This window comes from Podarcis pityusensis (genome assembly GCF_964106645.2).
Source record: "Podarcis pityusensis genome assembly, chromosome: 2".
Lineage (NCBI taxonomy): Eukaryota > Metazoa > Chordata > Lepidosauria > Squamata > Lacertidae > Podarcis > Podarcis pityusensis.
The window spans coordinates 76549930-76569031 of NC_138029.1; the positions used below are offsets into that span (position 1 = coordinate 76549930).

Sequence of the window (19102 nt, forward strand, 5' to 3'; positions counted from 1 at the left end):
GGCTCCTGCGGAGGTTTCTTAGAGAGGCACTTGGTAGTTAATTCGTGAGATAAATGGCTCCAAGTCATTTCCAGCCTAGATCAACAACAACAGAATAGCACCTTCAGTTCTGCGAAGGCATGGATGAAGAACATGTCCCATTACCAAAGTCTACAAAAAACACCTATTATGGGAGAGTTGATTTTCTTAAAAAGGAGTTTACTATAGAATCTGAAGGCTTTGGCCCATTACCATCTGTTCATTAGGTTTCCTATAATGCATACAATGTTCTATTTTATTGCACAATCCTGCATGAAGATGGGGTGCATCCAGAGATCTAATCAGAGCCAAGTTACTTTTCACTTTGGCACGTGTGGAAGCACCACACACCACCAGAACATTACAGAAAACAGGATGCTTGTATTTACCTTCTCTATCCCCAGCCAGCCCTTTCCTTTGGGCTGTTCCAGTAATTCAGATCCATAGCATGAGTCACTCATAGCAGGCAAACAGGGAGGGTGAGTTGGGAATATCAGAGGCACACAGACCATAGAGTTGAGTCCACATGCACCTATGCATACCAAGGTGGGACAACGAAACAGACCTGTGCATGTACCAGGACAGAACTGTGCCCTTAGGAATGATTACAATCACTTCTCAAATTTAACTTTGCAACCACAGAACTAGCAATGCAGTTTCTCCAGTTTTACAGTCGTGTACAATTCTTTGCTAAAACTTGCTGTACTTGTTTGTAATGGTATGATTACGTTGTTAACTGAACGCCACCATCACCTGATGGTGAAAGCAGGGTAACAAATCAAATACACAAATAGATCCTCATGTTATTATAACAATAATAAAATCTTATCTTCCCACAATTAAAAATGTTTACATAAGAAAGCTGCTATCCAGATGGTCTACACTGAACAATTACTACTGTCATTTAACATTTGCACATAAGCAACCATTTCATCAAGATGCATAAGAGATGATACTTACACAAAGCTAAAAGGACTGTTTGTGATAAGAAATAGTTTTTTGTTATGGTTAACCAGTCGATTTAGGACAGCATAAGTTTCATCTCCATGAAGAATATATTTTTCTGCAAGAAACAGATTAAGCTAAGCATAATGTAGAAGTACACAACACTATGACAAAAAATAAGAAAACATTTAGGCAAATTTCAGTTTGGTGGTTCAAAACCATTAATCTAAAGCCATTAGATGCCAGACAGTGTTCTTTACTATTCAAAAAAACCTTAATCAAAGTTTAGAACTTAACTGACCCATGTCCTTTTCAATCCATTTGTACATCATTCCTTTCACATGGACATCTTTAATGGCATCCTAAAACAGCAACGAGTAGTTATGCATAAGTCTTAAACCTTGTATTGTATTATACAGCACCATCAATGTAAATGCCGCTTTATAAAGTAATCATCAAAAGAGAAAACTGTCAGGAACTTGACATATGATGTAGGAAATCTGCACCCAAAGCACTAACACAGTCTGTGTATCAGTGGACTTTGAAGGCGCTCTGTGTGTGTGTGTGTGTGTGTGTGTGTGTGTGTGTAACACAGAGAAACCAAATGATAAGTAATTTCCATGAATCCACTGAAGTCACTGATACATGGGTATATTTAAATTTATAGTCCAAAGCAACTGTGATGCTAAAGATGTATAAGCAGAATTCTGCTTGTGTGGTCAGGTTCCTATAGGTGTTGAAAAAAAGCAGCTTAGGAGTATTACTGAAGATGACAAATGACAGAAGCAATGTACAAAGCAGAGTCATGACACCTTAAAGATGAAGTGAAATCCAGTCCACCAAAGCATATGCCACAATAAAACATGTTAAGTCTTTAAGGTACCACAAGACTGGTGCTTTCGCTGCAACAGAATAACATGGCTGCCCCTCTGGAAAATGCAATATAGATATTCTCTATACTTCATGCTAATTAAAATAATAATTAATGGTTGCTTGATTTTTTTTGTCTCCTTTATTTATTTATTACTATTTGACAATGATACATTATGCTTGTACAACGCAATCCTCATATAAGACACGGGACTGCCAAAGGCAGAGTTTTCACCTATTCCCTAAAACAGCTGTACTCACACTTATATCCTTGTAAAGATGAACTTGGTCATACTCAATATTGTGAGTCATGAAATAGTCAGTCACGGATGAAAGCAGAGTCATTTCAGGAAGGGAGAAGATGTCCATAAACTGCTTAATTGATGGACCCTGTCCAAAAGAGGAAACACAATATAAAAACTGCTGTTTAACATAATGTACTTCTATAGGAAGTGGGAGTGTCTCACATTTCAGCTGAACACAGCGTACCCTCTGCGAATGCAATAATAGAGAGTTACTGAAGTTTTTGAATCGGCAGCTGTGGTTTTCCTCTCCAAAGCAATGAATCAAACGTGGCATGCATGTACAGGAGTCAGAGACTTACTGTAACTAGGCAAGTATGAGATGATTTTAGAGACTCTGGTAAACAACACTGGGAACATGGATAATTAACTGGCATGCATCTAATTCTCTCAGGATTTGTGAAAGATTAGCAAGCCCCCTCTTTTTCCATCAGCTTTGGGACTGACGTAAAGAAACACCCATCTGCTGATGTCTGCTTTTTTAAGCTACTATTATGTTGTTGAGGTTGTTTTACTGCTGTCTTTGGCTGCCTTTCGCTCACCTAATGGTCTCAAAAGATGGGATATAACACACACGCACACACGAAAAAACTGCTTCAGCGGCAACTTCATATGGCCAAGGAATACAAAAACAAATAACATTACCAAATTTACCAAAGTAAATTAATTAAAAATCCCACTCAGGAAACAAAATCATTCACGTTATTAAAAACTGCAACGTTGTAAATAATTATGTATTCATTCCTTGGTATTAATATACCTCTTTAAAGGAACTTCGCTGATCTATTAACCTTTGATCTACAAATTATATTCAAAATTGGATTGGGTTTGGATTGCTATATATTTTTAACTGTATAATCAGTTTATATAGTCACTTCTGTATAGAAAGGTGACTGCACTCACGTGTTCACCATTTCACTATAGCAACTGAACAGAGGCTTGGTTTATAGAGAGATTGCACACACATAGGTACAGCAAATCTTTGTCATGATGCAAGGGGATAAACCTATTGCATGGTATTCACATGCTATGAGGCATGGAAAAAACATAGTAGATAGAGGGATAAATCATTGATTAGCTTTTGATTTGCATGGGACCATTGTGGGGACAGATTAGTAATGGTCAGGAATGTATGTGTTATTGTATAGAACAAAAAAAAGTATTTTCCCCAATCTTTTGAGGCAATACAGCCCAAGTCTATTTGAAGCATTTGGATTTAGCTGTATTAAAACAAGCTAAATGAAATAAAAATAAAATAAATATAAGTACCCTAGATTGAACTGCACTGACATGCAGGATATGAGAAAATATCAGTGATCTCAAACTCTGCTATCATGAACCTCCAGTTCCTATTCTAGTCACTAAATTTTCTGGTCACTAAAAGGGTATAGTAAATAGTAGGATACTACTGTACCTGGTGATTTGTTTATTTCAAGAAGTAGTTCCCAATTTCTCAGGTCTTTAAAGAAATGGGAGTCTCTAGAAGTGGCAGCAATGACACAGACAAAAATCTGTTCTCTTTTAGCAGCTGAACAGTACAAAAAAAAGAAAAAAGCCAAGACTGAACTACAAATTAAAGCCGTATGTGGCAGTCTGTTAACAACTGAAAATTATTGAAATATGACCTTTCCTTTCATCTGACTAAAGGAATAATCTGCTTTATAATACAGATTATGCTAAGAAACACTTTTATTAAACAGAAATCAGATACTAACTGCCATATGGCCAGGGGGCTGGTATCATTGCTGATTGAGCAAAACAGCTACACCATAATGACCTTAACTAGTCAAGACCTAATTCAACAGAAATCACCTTCCAACTATAATGACATCAACAAATTATTTCTGGTCTGTCAGTTGGAAGGGACTTATGTACACTGTCAATGCACACAGTAGAGCAATAAACTAATCAATACCACGTTATCAGACCATTCAAGCCCTACCTTCCTTCTTTTTAGGCTTCTGACTTGCTAAGCTAACATTATTCTACCAATATCTTGTGTTTTTTTAATACATGTATCATCTCCAATGCTCCCATATTTTAATCAGATACTTTTAATTTCTTGATGAAACCCTTAAAACAATGTAATAAGCAGCCTTAAATGTGTTCAAAGGACCCCAGGAGGGGAGATAATTATTTTAAATAAGAAAGGCCAATGAATAGTTGCACTAGTGGGAGCCTGAACTGCAGACCTAGAGGTTACTTTAAAGTATAGCAGAACATGGAATATCTGCTATAAGGTAACTGCATATTATCTTAATGGAGGAAGAGGTCAGGGAAAGAAAAAAGTATTGGGAGAAGCCAAGGAAGCTAGAATGATCTTTGTTAAAACAGAAGGGATTCTCCCCGCCAGCAGACCACCACCTACAAGGTTTTAGATTAAAAACAGACAAATACTGCATAGGAATAGCTGTTTCTTACTCAATCCAAATGCGAAGAAAAAATGTACTGCATAGTTAAAAGGTCTTTTTAAAAATCAATGTAATTTAGTTCTTTCTTCAAGCAATTATAAAAAACCTCATGGGTCAGAATTTCCCTTTTTTGTCATCACATCATACATCCATGGTGTATGAGACAACAGTGTTTGCTTTAGATATGGTTAATCTACCATTGAGCAAACAATTCTCTCTCAAAACTTTCCTAACTCACAGAGCTGTCATGAAGGACAAATAAGTCATGTTTAACCATGGTGTGTAATGGGTTTTGGTTTTTTTTGTTTTGCAAAAAGCTATATAAAGCACCAAAAATCTGTCTACTGCAACTATGCTCTCTGTCTTTTAAAGATTTCACTGAACATCGCTCCTATTAAAGCATATCTCCACAGCTATTTTTTTATGACATTACAATTTACAGGATGGTGAATACCGTACATCTTTTGATTGTACAGTATGATCATGTAAAACACATATTAGGCCCTGCTCCCACGAAGATAGAAATAAAACTGAATTATTCCTAGTATGCAGGAATAATTTGTACCAACCTTTAGGAAATTGTTAATGGATGAATACACACACCATTTACCGGCCTTTCCCACAGACCTGTACCCAATGAGGGCAAGGAAACATGAAGACATGACTGCACTGTTGAAGGAACCTCACAGAAACAGAAAAACTTCTCTAGAAAAGGCAGCTGTTCTGCAGATCAATTGGCAGCAAACAACAGCTTACACATCTCTACCGACGGGTAGGCTATGAATGTAATGCCCTTTAGGCACACATTCCCCCTCCCAAAATTCATGAGAGATTACATACTCTCATGAAGTGAGGAACAGGGTACTAGTCCAGCTCAGGTCAGGAAAAGGGATTTTTGATCCTCTAATATATAGACCGACCCACCCTGAAATGTATCAGGGCTTTCTTGCCAGTCATCTCTCAGTTGTCAGATCTCCCTCATCCTTTCAGAATCCTAGTATTTGAGAGGGTGGGAGTCTGGTTAGACTGGAAGAACAAGGAGGGCATGTTCTTTCCCATTCAATGCATCCTCAGCACACTGCCTTGCACCAGGGAAGGCTTCAGATTAGCAGAAGTCAGCTGTTTAAAGACAGGTTTCTGGCATTTCACAATCTTCTACAAATGAGAAGGAATCCAGCTGAGGAGCGTACACAAATGTTTTACTGTCACAAAACTACTTCTGGACTCCACTGAAATGTAACATATTGTATCCAACCAAGTCACCCCATTAATGGAAAAACTTCTGCCTACGCAAAGGAACTTCCTCTACACCCCTTGAGCCCCTTTACCCAAAATCTTGTTCTGGGGTCCTTCCAACCTTCTGGATCAACTGTGGAGAGGGGGACATGGGAAGACAGGAGGAGTCCTTCTTGGATGAATTTGCTGAGTACAACCCAATGTGTTACATACAAGTATTACTTCTGTTCTAAAGGTGTGTATTGCACGTCTCCCTGTCCATTGGGAGAAGGACAATGTATTTCAAAAATTGGAACTAGGGAATTGTTCAAATGTTACTTTATCTGTGAACCTTAATGCATAAAAAATGACGAGAAGGAGAGTAAGGCAACACTTGCCTATGTTTATCTGAATGCACTATCTCACTGACCTTGAGGAATGAGTACACAAGCCTGAGATTTGCTCATGATTTAGCTGTGCACAGAGATTCAGAGAGTGACGTAGTGTCTGAACTGTCTCCGAGAGTAACACTATTTCTGAATAAATGCAGAGCGTCAAATTACAAGTCTAGAGAAAAATATTTTCTTTTAATAAGTTGCTGTTAAGTCCTTTGAAAAGGAACACTATACAGTGAGTTGGGGTGGCTATCTGGGAGCTTACAGATCCTATCTGGCCATTGAACAACTTCATCTAGTCCTCTGCAGTGCTACTAAATTGCAATAGTGTTGAAAAACAACAACAAACTTAGATGTGAAGGGTTGAAATGGTTGTAAAAACATGCAAGAGATCTAATCTCCATATTAACACCATGGCTGTTGGGGCTTTGTATAAATATGCTGACAGATACCCAGACTTCTGGAATACTCATTGGAACAGCAGAGCCCCAGAGATGACCACTCCCAAGAAAGATGAACAGATGCATAAGTACTATGCAAAAATATGAATAATTATTCAGCATTGCTAGTAATAATACTTAAAGTGCTCCCTAGGTGGTCATATCTGGAGTCATCCAGTCAGCCAACAAATTTAAGATTATTTTACAAAAGTCAACCAGACTCACTGTCTCCCTGACAAATTGTTCATATGCTCCTGAAGAAACAGTATGTTTAAACTGGCAAGTGCTGCCTTTTCACACTTGGAAGAAATCACTGGCATTTTCACTTAATTCCTGCATATTGGATTTCTCAGTTATTAAGAAGAGCCAAAGCCCCATTTTATTAAATGGTCAATAACGAAGCTTACGGTACCTTGCCGTAAAAGTCACTCATCTGGTATAATGGAATATGCTGGGTCCCGCCATACATTTCAATGACCTCTTCATCAGGCACTGGTTTCAGCCCTCTATAAGCAAGTTAAAAGACGGGATGTCAACCTCAAGTGAGATAAATGCCAGAAAGGAGAAAAAGGACAGACTGGAATGAAAGTCTATTTCTATCACAGCATGGGCCTTTCAGCTGCCCCAGAATCAAAGAAAGCAAAGATTAAACTTTTCACAGGTCATTTATAAATTGGTAGCCAGCTGTGTTCACTTCACTGAGAATCATTTCTGATTGGTTATTCTGTGCAACATTTTTTAAAAAGTTATATAATAGGTATGTGCTTTGGAAGTGCAAATCAACCAACATAGCTCCTCTTGGTTTTATCACCATGTTAAAGGTTCACTGTATTCTTTTATGAGGAGTGTTAAATTTCAGGTGCTTCAGCATTGACCCAAGATCCTTCAATGATTCAACTCACTGCATAAAACAGTAGTGTCTGAATATTATCAAGCATCTTTTGAAGTAGCTTCTGAATCATGCAGGACAGCTTCATATAATGTATAGACAACAAACTAAAGAATATTTCTCTGAAGGAAATTAAGGAAACAAAATATAATAATATGATACTGTGTAAAAAATAACAAATGAGACTTAGTTTTTTTGAGAACAATCAGAAGTTTATTTTATCCTCCTTACTGTCATTTTTTATTTCCTTTTCCTTTTTATTTGTTTTTTGTTGTATTTTTCTTTTTCTTGTGTAGTGTTCATGCATAAACTGTAATATGGCAAATTGTTTTGTAAATATGTGTTGAATGTTTAATAAAGATTTATAAAAAATTTAAAACAAAAAACAAAAAAGTAGCTTCAGAATCATGCAAGACAGCTTCATGTTTCATTGTTTTTCAGCTGGAATGCTTTTATTACAATTGTATCAAAAGTGACATTGAAAAGGACAAGGTATATGAAGCTAATAGAAGGAACCAGAGAATCTACACACACCAAAGTTATTAACAAAACGAAAGTTGGCTAAACGAAGAATTGAGTCCAAACCCATGTGAGTCTATAGGATACAAAAGGAATTTAAGCTCTCCTCAGCTAAGCCAGTGTTCTTGGTATTGCATCTTAAGAAGTTATTCAGCTGGATTGGATGGTTATGTGGTTGAGACAGCTGGGCAAAGTAATGGGATACCACGACAGTTGCAACAGAAAGGAGAATAAGTGTCAGTGGAGCCCGGGCACAATGACAAGAATTGCTTCTCCAGGGGAGAATTTCCACTAGACTCTGGTTCCAAGAAGGCACAGCTAGTACCTGCTGCCTGCCCCCTCTCCCTGCATTATTCACAAAATTAAAACCTATTCAGTCTAACTGGCAGATATGCATGCACAACAGGACATCATTTTTGTGCATTTTGCAAAGCAATAACTACAATCAGTTACTTTTGATAAATAAATAAATGATTAAACATTCACTTCGAACATCATGTTCTGAACTTTTGACTCAGCTCTTAATTGACTGCTACTGGGTTTTGTTTTTTTATGCTCAGAAAGGATCTTTCCACACAACTTCACTAATGAATGTGGCAGTTAAGCATATTTATCAGGGCGGGATGCCAGCTTCCTTTTTTAAACCGTTGATGCAACTTGTGCACGTTTCAATTTCTTAGTGAGGGACAGTGAGATAAAGCGAACATCCGACTTCAGTAAGTCTTGCCAGCGTGTTCTGCCTGCACTGACTTAAGTCACAGACCTGGAATTCAATTGTGTAAACAAGAGTTTAATCTCTGCCAATAAAATATAATTAGGCTTTCACTCCTACTACATGTGGCCATTAAAATGCTGCATCAAAGCAACAAGCTTTAATAAGAGCAAACAAAAGGCAACAGATCCAGAAAGAGAATGTACATGTACAGAGTTTGCATTTTAATTTGCCTTATATTCGCATATATTTTAAAAGAGATGGTATTCAACTCACTGATATGCAGTACCCAACTGAACATAGTGGAAAGCATCAATCTTCATCAGAAGGCTCTGAAAGATAAGCAGACCTTTACTGAGAAGATCCTCTGTATATTTTACTCATTCTGCAGAACCTAACATTAAAAGAAGTCAGTCCTACCTAAACTGATCCTACTATTGTAATGCATTCTTAAATTCCACTCACAGATTGCTAGTCATGCGTTAAGGTGCACTGAGAGGGAGTGCTACTAAACCCCTCTGTCCCTGCAGAACAAAACCACCACCACACCAAGCACATATAGCAAAATATAAAGCAAGAGCCTTCTACTGGTTACCATTGGGCATGGAGGGAAATTTGGAGGTATTGTAGAAGTTATTCAGAAGAATCCTACGGTTGTTTGGTGTCAACCCTGGTCCTGATGGTAAAATGTAACATTTGCAAAAGAGACAGCGCAAGTAAACACACTTTCAACAGAGTGTCTCGAATGGCAGCCTAGCTGTGCTCCGCCTCCAAAGTCACAACAGCCAACAGGATTCCAACTAATTCAAGGACCAATCTGAGCCACAGCCAGGGAAGAAAGAGACAGCTCACATAAGACACGCAGCATGAAGCCACACTGTCTGGACTCATGGCTAGAGAGCAAAGAGCACACATATGGGAATTTGGTTATGGAGAACTTGGCATACACTCCTACCCAGCAGCTTAAGGGCAGGGAGGAGACAGGTAGGTGAGGATCACTTGTCTTCTCATCCCCCTTAAGGAGGAACTTTGCTTCAGAATTACACACAGCCACCGGGAACTTTAATTCCACTTCTGCAATTATGAGTGAAAGGGCAAGGCAGTCCACACATGTAAGCAAGGGAAGGGGAAACTGAGGAGGAAACCATGTCTCAAAGCATAACTCTAAAGGCACCATCCATTCCTCCCCACTGAACACAACATGAAAATAAATGGGCATGCAGAACATTCAAAACACTTATGTGCTTCAGGTTCCTCCACAAGTTTGAACAGTGTACTTGCTAAATAAACTTTTCGTACTCAGCAGGTTGGCACATAACTGCATGTTAGCTAAGAGGGCTCCTGTTTGCAACAACTCCCTCAATACTCAAACATATACTATGCAATTATCAGCGAAGGACACTGGGAGCACAGGGATCTCTGTTGGTGAACTCTGGGCACTTTATTCTGTCTTTTCTCACTGAGGACCAGACATGCATGACTTATTTTTCCTTGCTGGATGGAGGGGTAGGAGGAGGAGAGAATGTGATATAAGCAGAAAAGTGTTCTATGGCAATTCCTTACAATACTGAACTTCAAGTTTTTAAAAAAGAAGTATGTTCAGTGTTAAATCTCTCACCTTGGTAGTTTGGAAGCTATAAAATACTTTCCAAATCCTTTTTTAAAAGTCATCTTCTCTAGCCCCAAGACTCCTCAGCTGAGGGTGATTGATAGTTCTGTGCAAATATCATATGGGTTTCATATATTATTGTGTTCTATGTATTTGACAAGCTAGCTGTCTGGCCCCAGTCCAATGCTTGTTAAGTTGAAACTAATGCCTTGTATGTAGAAGCCAAAAGGATGAGGGAAGGAAATTACACCTGAATAATCCTGGCCCCATAGGAACACCATACTGTTCTATTAACCAGGCTTTTATGATATGTTTATTTTTTAATCTTGCTGTCCCATTAAGAACACAGTTGAGCACAACACACATATATCACTTTTTTAGGGTGCATATGAGGAACTTCCATGGGAAACTAGAACAGCACTGTAGAATTGTAGGAGCAATTGTAAATTTGCATGCTATATAATGGGGCTGCCCTGTTTATCTTGTTTTCATCTATGCAGACACTCATGCTTCACATTCCACTGGATTAAAGACTAAAACTCCCAACCTCATAAAATTGCCCAAGTTTCTCTTCTGTTATGTGTGGAAAGACACCCTCCCCCTTTAAAACACACACACACATATTTATATATGCCAAGTGCATGAAGCAATAATGTGCGCAAGTTAAATGCACACAAGTTGCAAATTACCTGTAGCTACAAGACAAAGTCTGAGGAGCCTTGATAGCTCAGTTGGTTAGAGTGTGGTGCTAACACACCAAGGTTGCAGGATTGATCCCCTTATGGGACAGCTGCATATCCATGCATGTCAGGGGGTTTGGACTAGATGATCCTCAGGGTCCCTCCCATCTTTACAATTATATGATTTCTAGCATCACTACAACATAACAGTGTCTTACATACTATTAACAGTGTTGCCCAGCAAACAAAACAAATCCCTTAATCTTCCCCAGGTATTTTGCTGACAAAGATGTGAAAGAGCCTGTACCAACACCCAGCTTCACCTCTTTGACAATGCAGTGCACTCTGGCAATGCTCCCAAGTCAAGGTGTGATTGGTCAAGTCACCCAAAGGGCTGCCGGCCCAAACACTCAAAGTCATTGATAATTACACTTCTTATTCTAAGGGTAGCCATGATTTTTCAGCAGTCATTAGCTCACCATGCACACAGATATTTCCAGTGGGCATACAACTCACAAGCTCCCTTGTTCGTCTCTATGAATACAGCAAGCTAACACATGAACAAAGACTGAAGTTGTATATCTTACCTTGTGGACATCATAGTGAAGCCCTCTTATGGCAAATCCAGGAATGTATTCATATTTTCTGAGTCCTTCTGGGTACTACAAAACATTCCACTAGAAAGCATCAGTATGTTTTGTCTCACAGGGGTGTGTACTACATTATATTCAGGTTTTTTTGTTTATCCAAAGACCAGTAGAAACCCAGAAGACCCAGAATGTTGGACTACAACCTGGGAGACTAAGGTTCAAATTCAAGTTCAGTTACAAAACTCAAAGGATGATCTTGAAACAGTTATTGCCTCTCATTCTCCATCACTCACAGCATTGTTGTGATGATAACATGAAAATTGGGGAACTATGTACATCATTTTTAGCACCTTGCAGAAAGGGAGGATGCAAATAACACAATATAAAATTAAAATAAAACAGGAGACAATGGCTTGGTTTGAATAAAATACTAACATATGGCTTGTAATTAGCATTACAAAAATTATTCTCAGTGAGCCTGGACTTGTGCACTCTGCCCTCTAGTGTGACTGTGTGGATGACTTTGGAAGTTTCTGCTTTAGATTACCCACAGTTTAATGTGCCAACCATACACTATACTGTGGTTTAACCTAACTACAGTTAGCTGAAATAAGAGAGATTATTTATTATACTGTCCTTCACCCGAGGATCACAGGGAGGTTTACGATATGAAAACACAAAAATACATAACAAAAACAAAACCCCTTACAGTTTAAAAGTCCACAGATTGTTCACTTAGCCAAAGACTAATAAACATAACACAGGTGCCAGGCAAGCCTCCCTGGGGAGAGCACTCCACAAACTATGGTTTGGAGTTGGCTTTAACTAACCGTAGTAAGATTAACCACAGTGTGTCTGGATTCAGACAACATGGCAAGTGGCAATTAATTTAAAATGGAAGTGAAAGCTTTTAAACACCTAGTTGTGACTGTAGGGTGGGGGAGCTTAGTATGTATACACCTTTGACACCTGAGCTTTTTTTGACTGCATGTTCTGTAATTGTTAAGCTTTAAATCTGTTTTTAATGTAATACTTTTTAATTATTGTAACATGATTTGGGCCAAAGTGTGGGCAATAAATTAAAATCATAATCCATTTTTGGGAATGGCTACAAGGGGAAGAGTGGAAGCATTTATTTACCTGTCCAGCTAACTACATTTGCTCTTATGAATTAATCTGGATAAACTGTGGTTAGGGTTAACAAACAATCTTCAAACCATGGTTAATGATCCTTAATCATAGTCAACACTAGCTACAGTTTGTCCAGGTGTGGTCAAAACAAATACCAGTTAGTTTAAAAAAACAGTAAATGTTTCCAGTCTCCTTGTGGCTGTATCAGAGGACATGGGGGGAGTGCAGGGACTCAAGGCTTGTGAATATAATACTAAACACTTGTTTATTATTATTTGTGAACTAAGCTATTATCATACAAAAGGTGTGGAAGGATCTGTTCTTGCTATTTATTTTATAAGCCCCAAACAATCAGTAGAGAATTATGTACACGCTGGTCTAAGGATCGTTTCCATACTGTCCCGTCATGCCCTGCTACAAATCAAGTGGATAAAATCAGCATTTGGTAACTAGGCAATAAACAGCAAGAATAAGGTACATTACCTTAAACTGTTCAATTAAGATGTCTCTGGCAGTGTTGAATATCATAGAATGTAACAAATTTGAATATTGCGCTAATGTGTAATCATAATCAAAGCCATAGATCTCCACATCTCCCAGACTGATCTCATTATTTGCATAAATAGCCGCCGGGTTAAGAAGACTGCAGACCCCTGGTGGGAGGAGATCTGGAATAAAATAAAGGGGGGGGGGTAAGAAAAAATAGCCTTTAAGCTTTTGATCTGATACCATGTAGAGTGAGGATGCTGCCCTGAACTATGAAGTTCCTGTTACTACAGTTTTTAGAGATGCTCCTGTATTTCTATATTCAGCAGACTATATAACTAGAGAATTGTGTTCTTCTCTTTCTTGAGATAGCGCTAGCACCTATTTGGCATCACAGTGGAGCTTAACCTGGAAAAATAAGAGTACTCTACAATAATTGTTTCAGGACAGATATGACACATGGCCGCATTGTTCCCAGGGACAATAGGAGGCTCCACAGACAAATGTTTGAACCAGCCCCAAGTTAGAGAAACTCACAACACTTAGGAGTTGGAAATGTAATGCATAGTCGAAAGATGTTTAACACATTTGGTGGAGATGCCTTTTGATAGAAACAAATGGTTGATGACAGGAATTAACATTGATTTTGAACTCTTAAAGACTATGTGCATATGAAGATTCTCTAGGCAGCACAAGTCTAGAAATTCATGTCATTGTTTATGGTATGAAATGGCTTTACTGGTTTTTGCTGAAGAACAGTAAGGTTGCTTGCTGAATTATCTTGAGAAATTGCTTATTTCACCTCATATTTGAATACATATTACAATGCTCTAAGATAGAATGAATAGAATTCACATAACAACTGTAGTAGGCTTCATAAAACTTTTTTTAAAAAAACAAAACAAAACTGTAGTAGACTGCTTGATGAATTTCCAAATTGTTTTAAGCTTGTGGAAGAAATCACATTCACATTTTTTATGTTTAATGTTTCCATGGTGAAATGTGGAATATCTCTCTGAATTTGAAGGGAAAATCTGGATTTCCAAGAGCCCTAAAGTTGTGTGTAGTACTTATAAAATCATCCAATTAGGATCACTAATTTCAGTGTGAAAAATTAAATATTGTTTGGAATAACAAATTATTAGAAACAGTAAAAATTCTCTTCTCTCAATCATGTATTATTCTGAAAATTTTGACCATCACCAGCCCAAAGCCATTTAATATGTGCTTTCCTACAGAGCCGTAGCTAGGTGATCTTGCGCCCCTGGCAGAACCGTTCAGATTGCGCCCCCTAACCATGGACAAATTAGCTCTTCTTTCCACCTCTCCTCCATCCCCCCCCCTCCACCCATTCAATTCACCCTCTATTTAAAACCATTTCTTATGAGGCAATAATTTATATTTATATTTATGAACATATTTTTAGCCAATTTTGTGGGGGGGGGGATCGCCTGTGCCCCTGCGGGGGCCTACCTCACCCCCCTCTAGCTATGGCCCTGCTTTCCTATTCTATATACCTCTCTCATGGATTGATACAATGCTCTATTGATTTGGATAGAATTATGGAAGTTTTTGAATACTAACAGAACCACTTCAATTACTACTGAAGCTAAAAGTATGCCAATGTCCAAATAAATATAGGTTGCCTGATACAAATAAGCTACTTCCTCAAAACACCATGCAGCATTTAGCTTCCCAAAGTAGGGAAAACAAAATGCTGTGAAAGCAGCTAAGCTTAAGCAACAATGAGGACTGAAGGAAGCAAACACTTCATCACACAAGATTTAACACAACACATCAGCTTCACATTCCTAGTGCCCTAAAAAAATATTTGCTCTCCAGCAATTTATTCTAAGTGGCCCTGCTTGATTCCTCAGGACTACTGCTATCTAATGAGAAAACACCCCCCAAGTGGGAACAAGTTAGCTTCCGAAGATGTTGCTACCATTAATATGCAAATGGAAACACCACAAAACAACTAACTTCCCAAACTCATCACTACAGATTTGCAGTTGATCCTTAAGTCACACAGCACCCAGGTTAAAAAGGATTAAGACCAAGCTTGTTTTGTTAACTGATGTTTTAGCATATTGTCTTACGTTTTTAATATAAGAAGCCAGGTCCATTGTGGGGAAAACAAAGGCTCCAGCAAATCAGACTTATCATAAGCCATGGAAGGCTCAGCAGGAGCTCTGGGAGCTTTTCATTTTCTTCTCCCCTTAGTCACATTTATGCCTTTCACTACCCTCCTTCCCATAGCTCATGCTTGGTTCCACATCCATTTCCTCTCTTTCTTTCTCTTTTCCTCCCTCCAGTTTGAACCTTACAGGCTCCTTCCTACCTCCCTCCCTCTCTAACCAACTCCCACAGGCGCCTCTGAACTATGCATGTGGAGAACTGCTGTTAGCGTCCATTCAACTAAAATGCTGTTGGGGGGCAGGGCAAGCTGAAGTGCTGAGGGCCACTGGTGACCTCTGGCCGCTACTTTAAAATGCTAACTAGTCTGCTTAGAGCAAGAAAGGTAAATGTTTTGAATTGCACTCAGAAACCGCCCAGGAACCAGGGGAGCTGTTTCAAAATAGATGCTATCTGCTCCCTGATACTTGTCAATAATCTGGCTGTCACATTCTGAATTCCCTCAGCTGAAGTTTGCAAAAGCACTTCAGGAGCAGCCTGAAGCAGAAACCCAATCTAGAAGTTACAAGCATGCAAAACAATGGTCAGGGAACTATTCCCCATGAGTTCCCAAAGTTTGGAAATCAGCTAAAGCTGGTAAAAAAAAAAAGGCTCCAGACCACTGCTCCCACTCCACCATACCAGCACCTTCAGGCAGACTTCAGGTTTAGGGAACTAGCTTGTTTTTACTAGCTCTACTAACTGGAGCCAGGTGTAAAGAATTCTCAATTCAGCAGTTTGCTTTGGATACCAGAAATGAATGGAACTCAGTTCTTCTACAGTTTGGGAATGGTCTACCCACATCCCCAAACTATTCATTTGAGGAGTATAATTTAGGGTCATTCTTACTTATAATGTAGGGTCATTCTTAGTTAAACAACTATGAGCGAGAAATCCTTGATAACCTACTTCAGATCACCCAGAGAACTGTCCAACTCTGTCTTAAGGAGGTATGTAACCCCATTTACAATGTCTCTCCCAAAGGGATCAGAACATCTGACCCGAGTTTCAGCTTGTTTTGCGCTTATCCAGCTCACCACCAAACTGAATGAAACTATTATCTTGAACCTTTTCATTCCAGGTTCTGGTCTGGTTTCAGGACAGAATTGGCTTTGGTCACCCTGACAGGCAGGGCCAACCCACTACATGATTTTGACACCTTTGGTGACTCACAAAAAGGTGCCCTCTCCCCACCAGGAACAAGGGAGGAAATAAATACATACATTGGGATTTGCTGCTCCTGTGGATCCTGCCACCTGAGCCGGTTGGCTCACCTTGCTTTATGGGTGGGCCCTCCTGATAGGTGACCTTTATTGGGAGAGGGAAAGGGGGAATTGCAGCTCTGTTACTTTTGCTTGATCCCTCAACAACTTTCAGCTGATGACCATGGGGTGGTAGTTGAAGGCACTGTACTGTATTCATTCTCTTCCAACTTGTGGGGTAGGTTCCTGAGAACAGTACTAGGTTATTGCCAGGTGACAGAGATACAATTATGCTGCAGGGTGCAACAAGTATCAAATATACAAATAAACTCAAGAGCTTACTTGGATTTTTAAGATTAGAACATTTGTAAATATTTTAATTCATGACAACTCAGTAACATAGACTTCCGTTGTTTAAATTTTATGGGGGGAAATGAAGGTATTGAAAAAATCTTAACATACCGCTTTTAGCAATCTGAAGAGCTGCATGCCTATTATTTAATAGATGGTGATAGTCTATTAATTACAAATTTGAAACTGCCCAACATGACTGATATTGTATCAGCTCATTACGTTATTTATTTTTATGAACATGCATTTTTAGACTGCAGATTTTCTATAGAAAAATATATCTGAAGAAGTGTGCATGCACACGAAAGCTCATACCAAGAACTAACTTAGTTGGTCTTTAAGGTGCTACTGGAAGGAATTTTTTTATTTTGACTATAGAAAAATATAGCACTGTAAAATTTTCCACCCCATATCACTGGGTTTTAGAGTAAATGAATCTGGTATTTTTTTACATCTGTTATCTTGAAATTGTTGTCCCTGCTAGTTTCTTCCACTAGCATTTAACATACTTGGCAATGGTAAACTACTGATTATGACTTTGCCAAGGGGACATTTATTCACTGAGGGCATACTAGAAATACAAAATGGTTTCAGATCTAGACGTTAACAATACATCATATAGGATATGAAAGGCCCTAAAGTGGGCAGATGAGAACTTATTAATAATCTTATCTATCTATCTATTACAAGAATACAGTACACTAGATGCTGATATCTAAGCGATTGAAGGAACTCAGCTGTATATTAACATGTGTCCCATACGATCTAACTTGGTTTATGCCCTTCTCATCTGAGCAGACATCTATTCTCAAAAGAGTATTTGAAGCCATTCTAACTTTGGAGGGCTGCGGATCTAGAAACTCCTGCTTGCTCTCTACAGTGACAAATGAATATCTGATGAAACATGTTGGACAAACCAACAAAAGCAATCAGATGGGATTCTGGCCACACAGCTCCCTGGCGAAATTAGAACACAGCTACGGTACTGCACTCCTTTTCATATAAAACCAGGCTGCGAACAGCTTAATCTGATGTCTCCCAACAGGGCTAACGATTTGCAGTGGGGCAGCTGGGGGAGGAAGCATTGCAATTTATCACCATCAGGTTCCACTTCCACAAATGTATCAGGCACACAGTCAAATCTCCCACCCCGCGTGGGAAGGCTAATAATAATAATAATAATAATAATAATAATATTTTGGTTACCGTAAACCAGCTTTTTCATCTCGTGGTACCTGGCCCAGAGATAGGACTTGGTGTCGACCCCTTCGACGGGGCTGCCCAAAGGGGCAGTGGCTGCATGGCTGGAGTCCCCGGCTCTCTTGACTTTGCCGTTCAAGGAGGGCGGCGGCGGTGGCGGCGGCGAGTGTCCCGCCGACTGGTGCTGGTGGGCCCTCGGCTGGCTGCAGCCAGCGCGCCCGTCTCCGCTGCCTTTGGAGGCGCAGCTGTGAGTGGAAGCGGCAGCGGCCACCAGCTGCAGACCGACTCCGCCGCTCTTCCACACGCTGCCGCCTGCAGCCTTGAGTCCCGCGGCAGCCATGGAGCCTCTCCGGGGCGGCAGGACACCTCTTCCGTGGGGGGTTAAAAGGCCATAACCTCAGAGACGCACGAAAAGGCCACCTCAGCCTCTCGCAGTCCCCTGCTCTCTGCTCCGGCCACTGGCCGCGCGACGCGACTTCTCCAGCCGCCGCCGCCGCCGTGCAAGAGCCAGCCAGCCAATGGAAGCGCAGCCAAGCTGGCCAATCCCTGGCGCCCCATCAGGAGAGACCCCTTGCGAGGAGGAGCAGGCGGCGGGGTCCCCGAACCCAGGCGCTGCGTGGCGACTTGGGATTTGTAGGCTGAGCGAATCTTTTCCTAGCGGCCTCTCTCCGAGTATTCGAGGAGCCAAGGACTACCACACCCGTGAGCCTTTTCGCCCGCCCAGCTAGAAGGTATTTAAATCATTCAGTGCGGGGATGTTTTCCAAAAGACTGCGCGCTTGACGATTGTGTTGCGCTGCGGTTCTTGCCGTGGGGAAGAGGGAGGTTTGGGCTACGGTTTCTATTTGTCGTCTGCTTTTCCTCGCTTAGTTTTTTCTGCCTGTCTGGAGAAAGAGGGGACGTCTATTCGTTAGAGGAGCTCTCAGTGAAATAAATGGATGGAGGGAGAAGAGAGAAGGGAAT

At 39.9% G+C, this 19102-nt stretch overlaps 1 protein-coding gene across 1 annotated transcript in view; it reads right to left on the reverse strand.

Annotated features, from left to right (window-relative positions):
- The window catches only part of NT5DC2 (5'-nucleotidase domain containing 2), a 31143-nt gene extending 12354 nt beyond the window's left edge, over positions 1–18789 (reverse strand). The window contains exons 1-8 of the mRNA XM_080995385.1: positions 18147–18789; positions 13210–13394; positions 11593–11667; positions 8993–9048; positions 7009–7102; positions 2095–2223; positions 1265–1325; positions 979–1081 (exon numbers count right to left, since the gene is read on the reverse strand). Coding sequence (XP_080851511.1) covers positions 979–1081; positions 1265–1325; positions 2095–2223; positions 7009–7102; positions 8993–9048; positions 11593–11667; positions 13210–13394; positions 18147–18480 — 1037 coding nt within the window. The 5' untranslated portion in view covers positions 18481–18789. The remainder of the gene's footprint in view (positions 1–978; positions 1082–1264; positions 1326–2094; positions 2224–7008; positions 7103–8992; positions 9049–11592; positions 11668–13209; positions 13395–18146) is intronic.
- Positions 18790–19102: the final 313 nt, after the last annotated feature.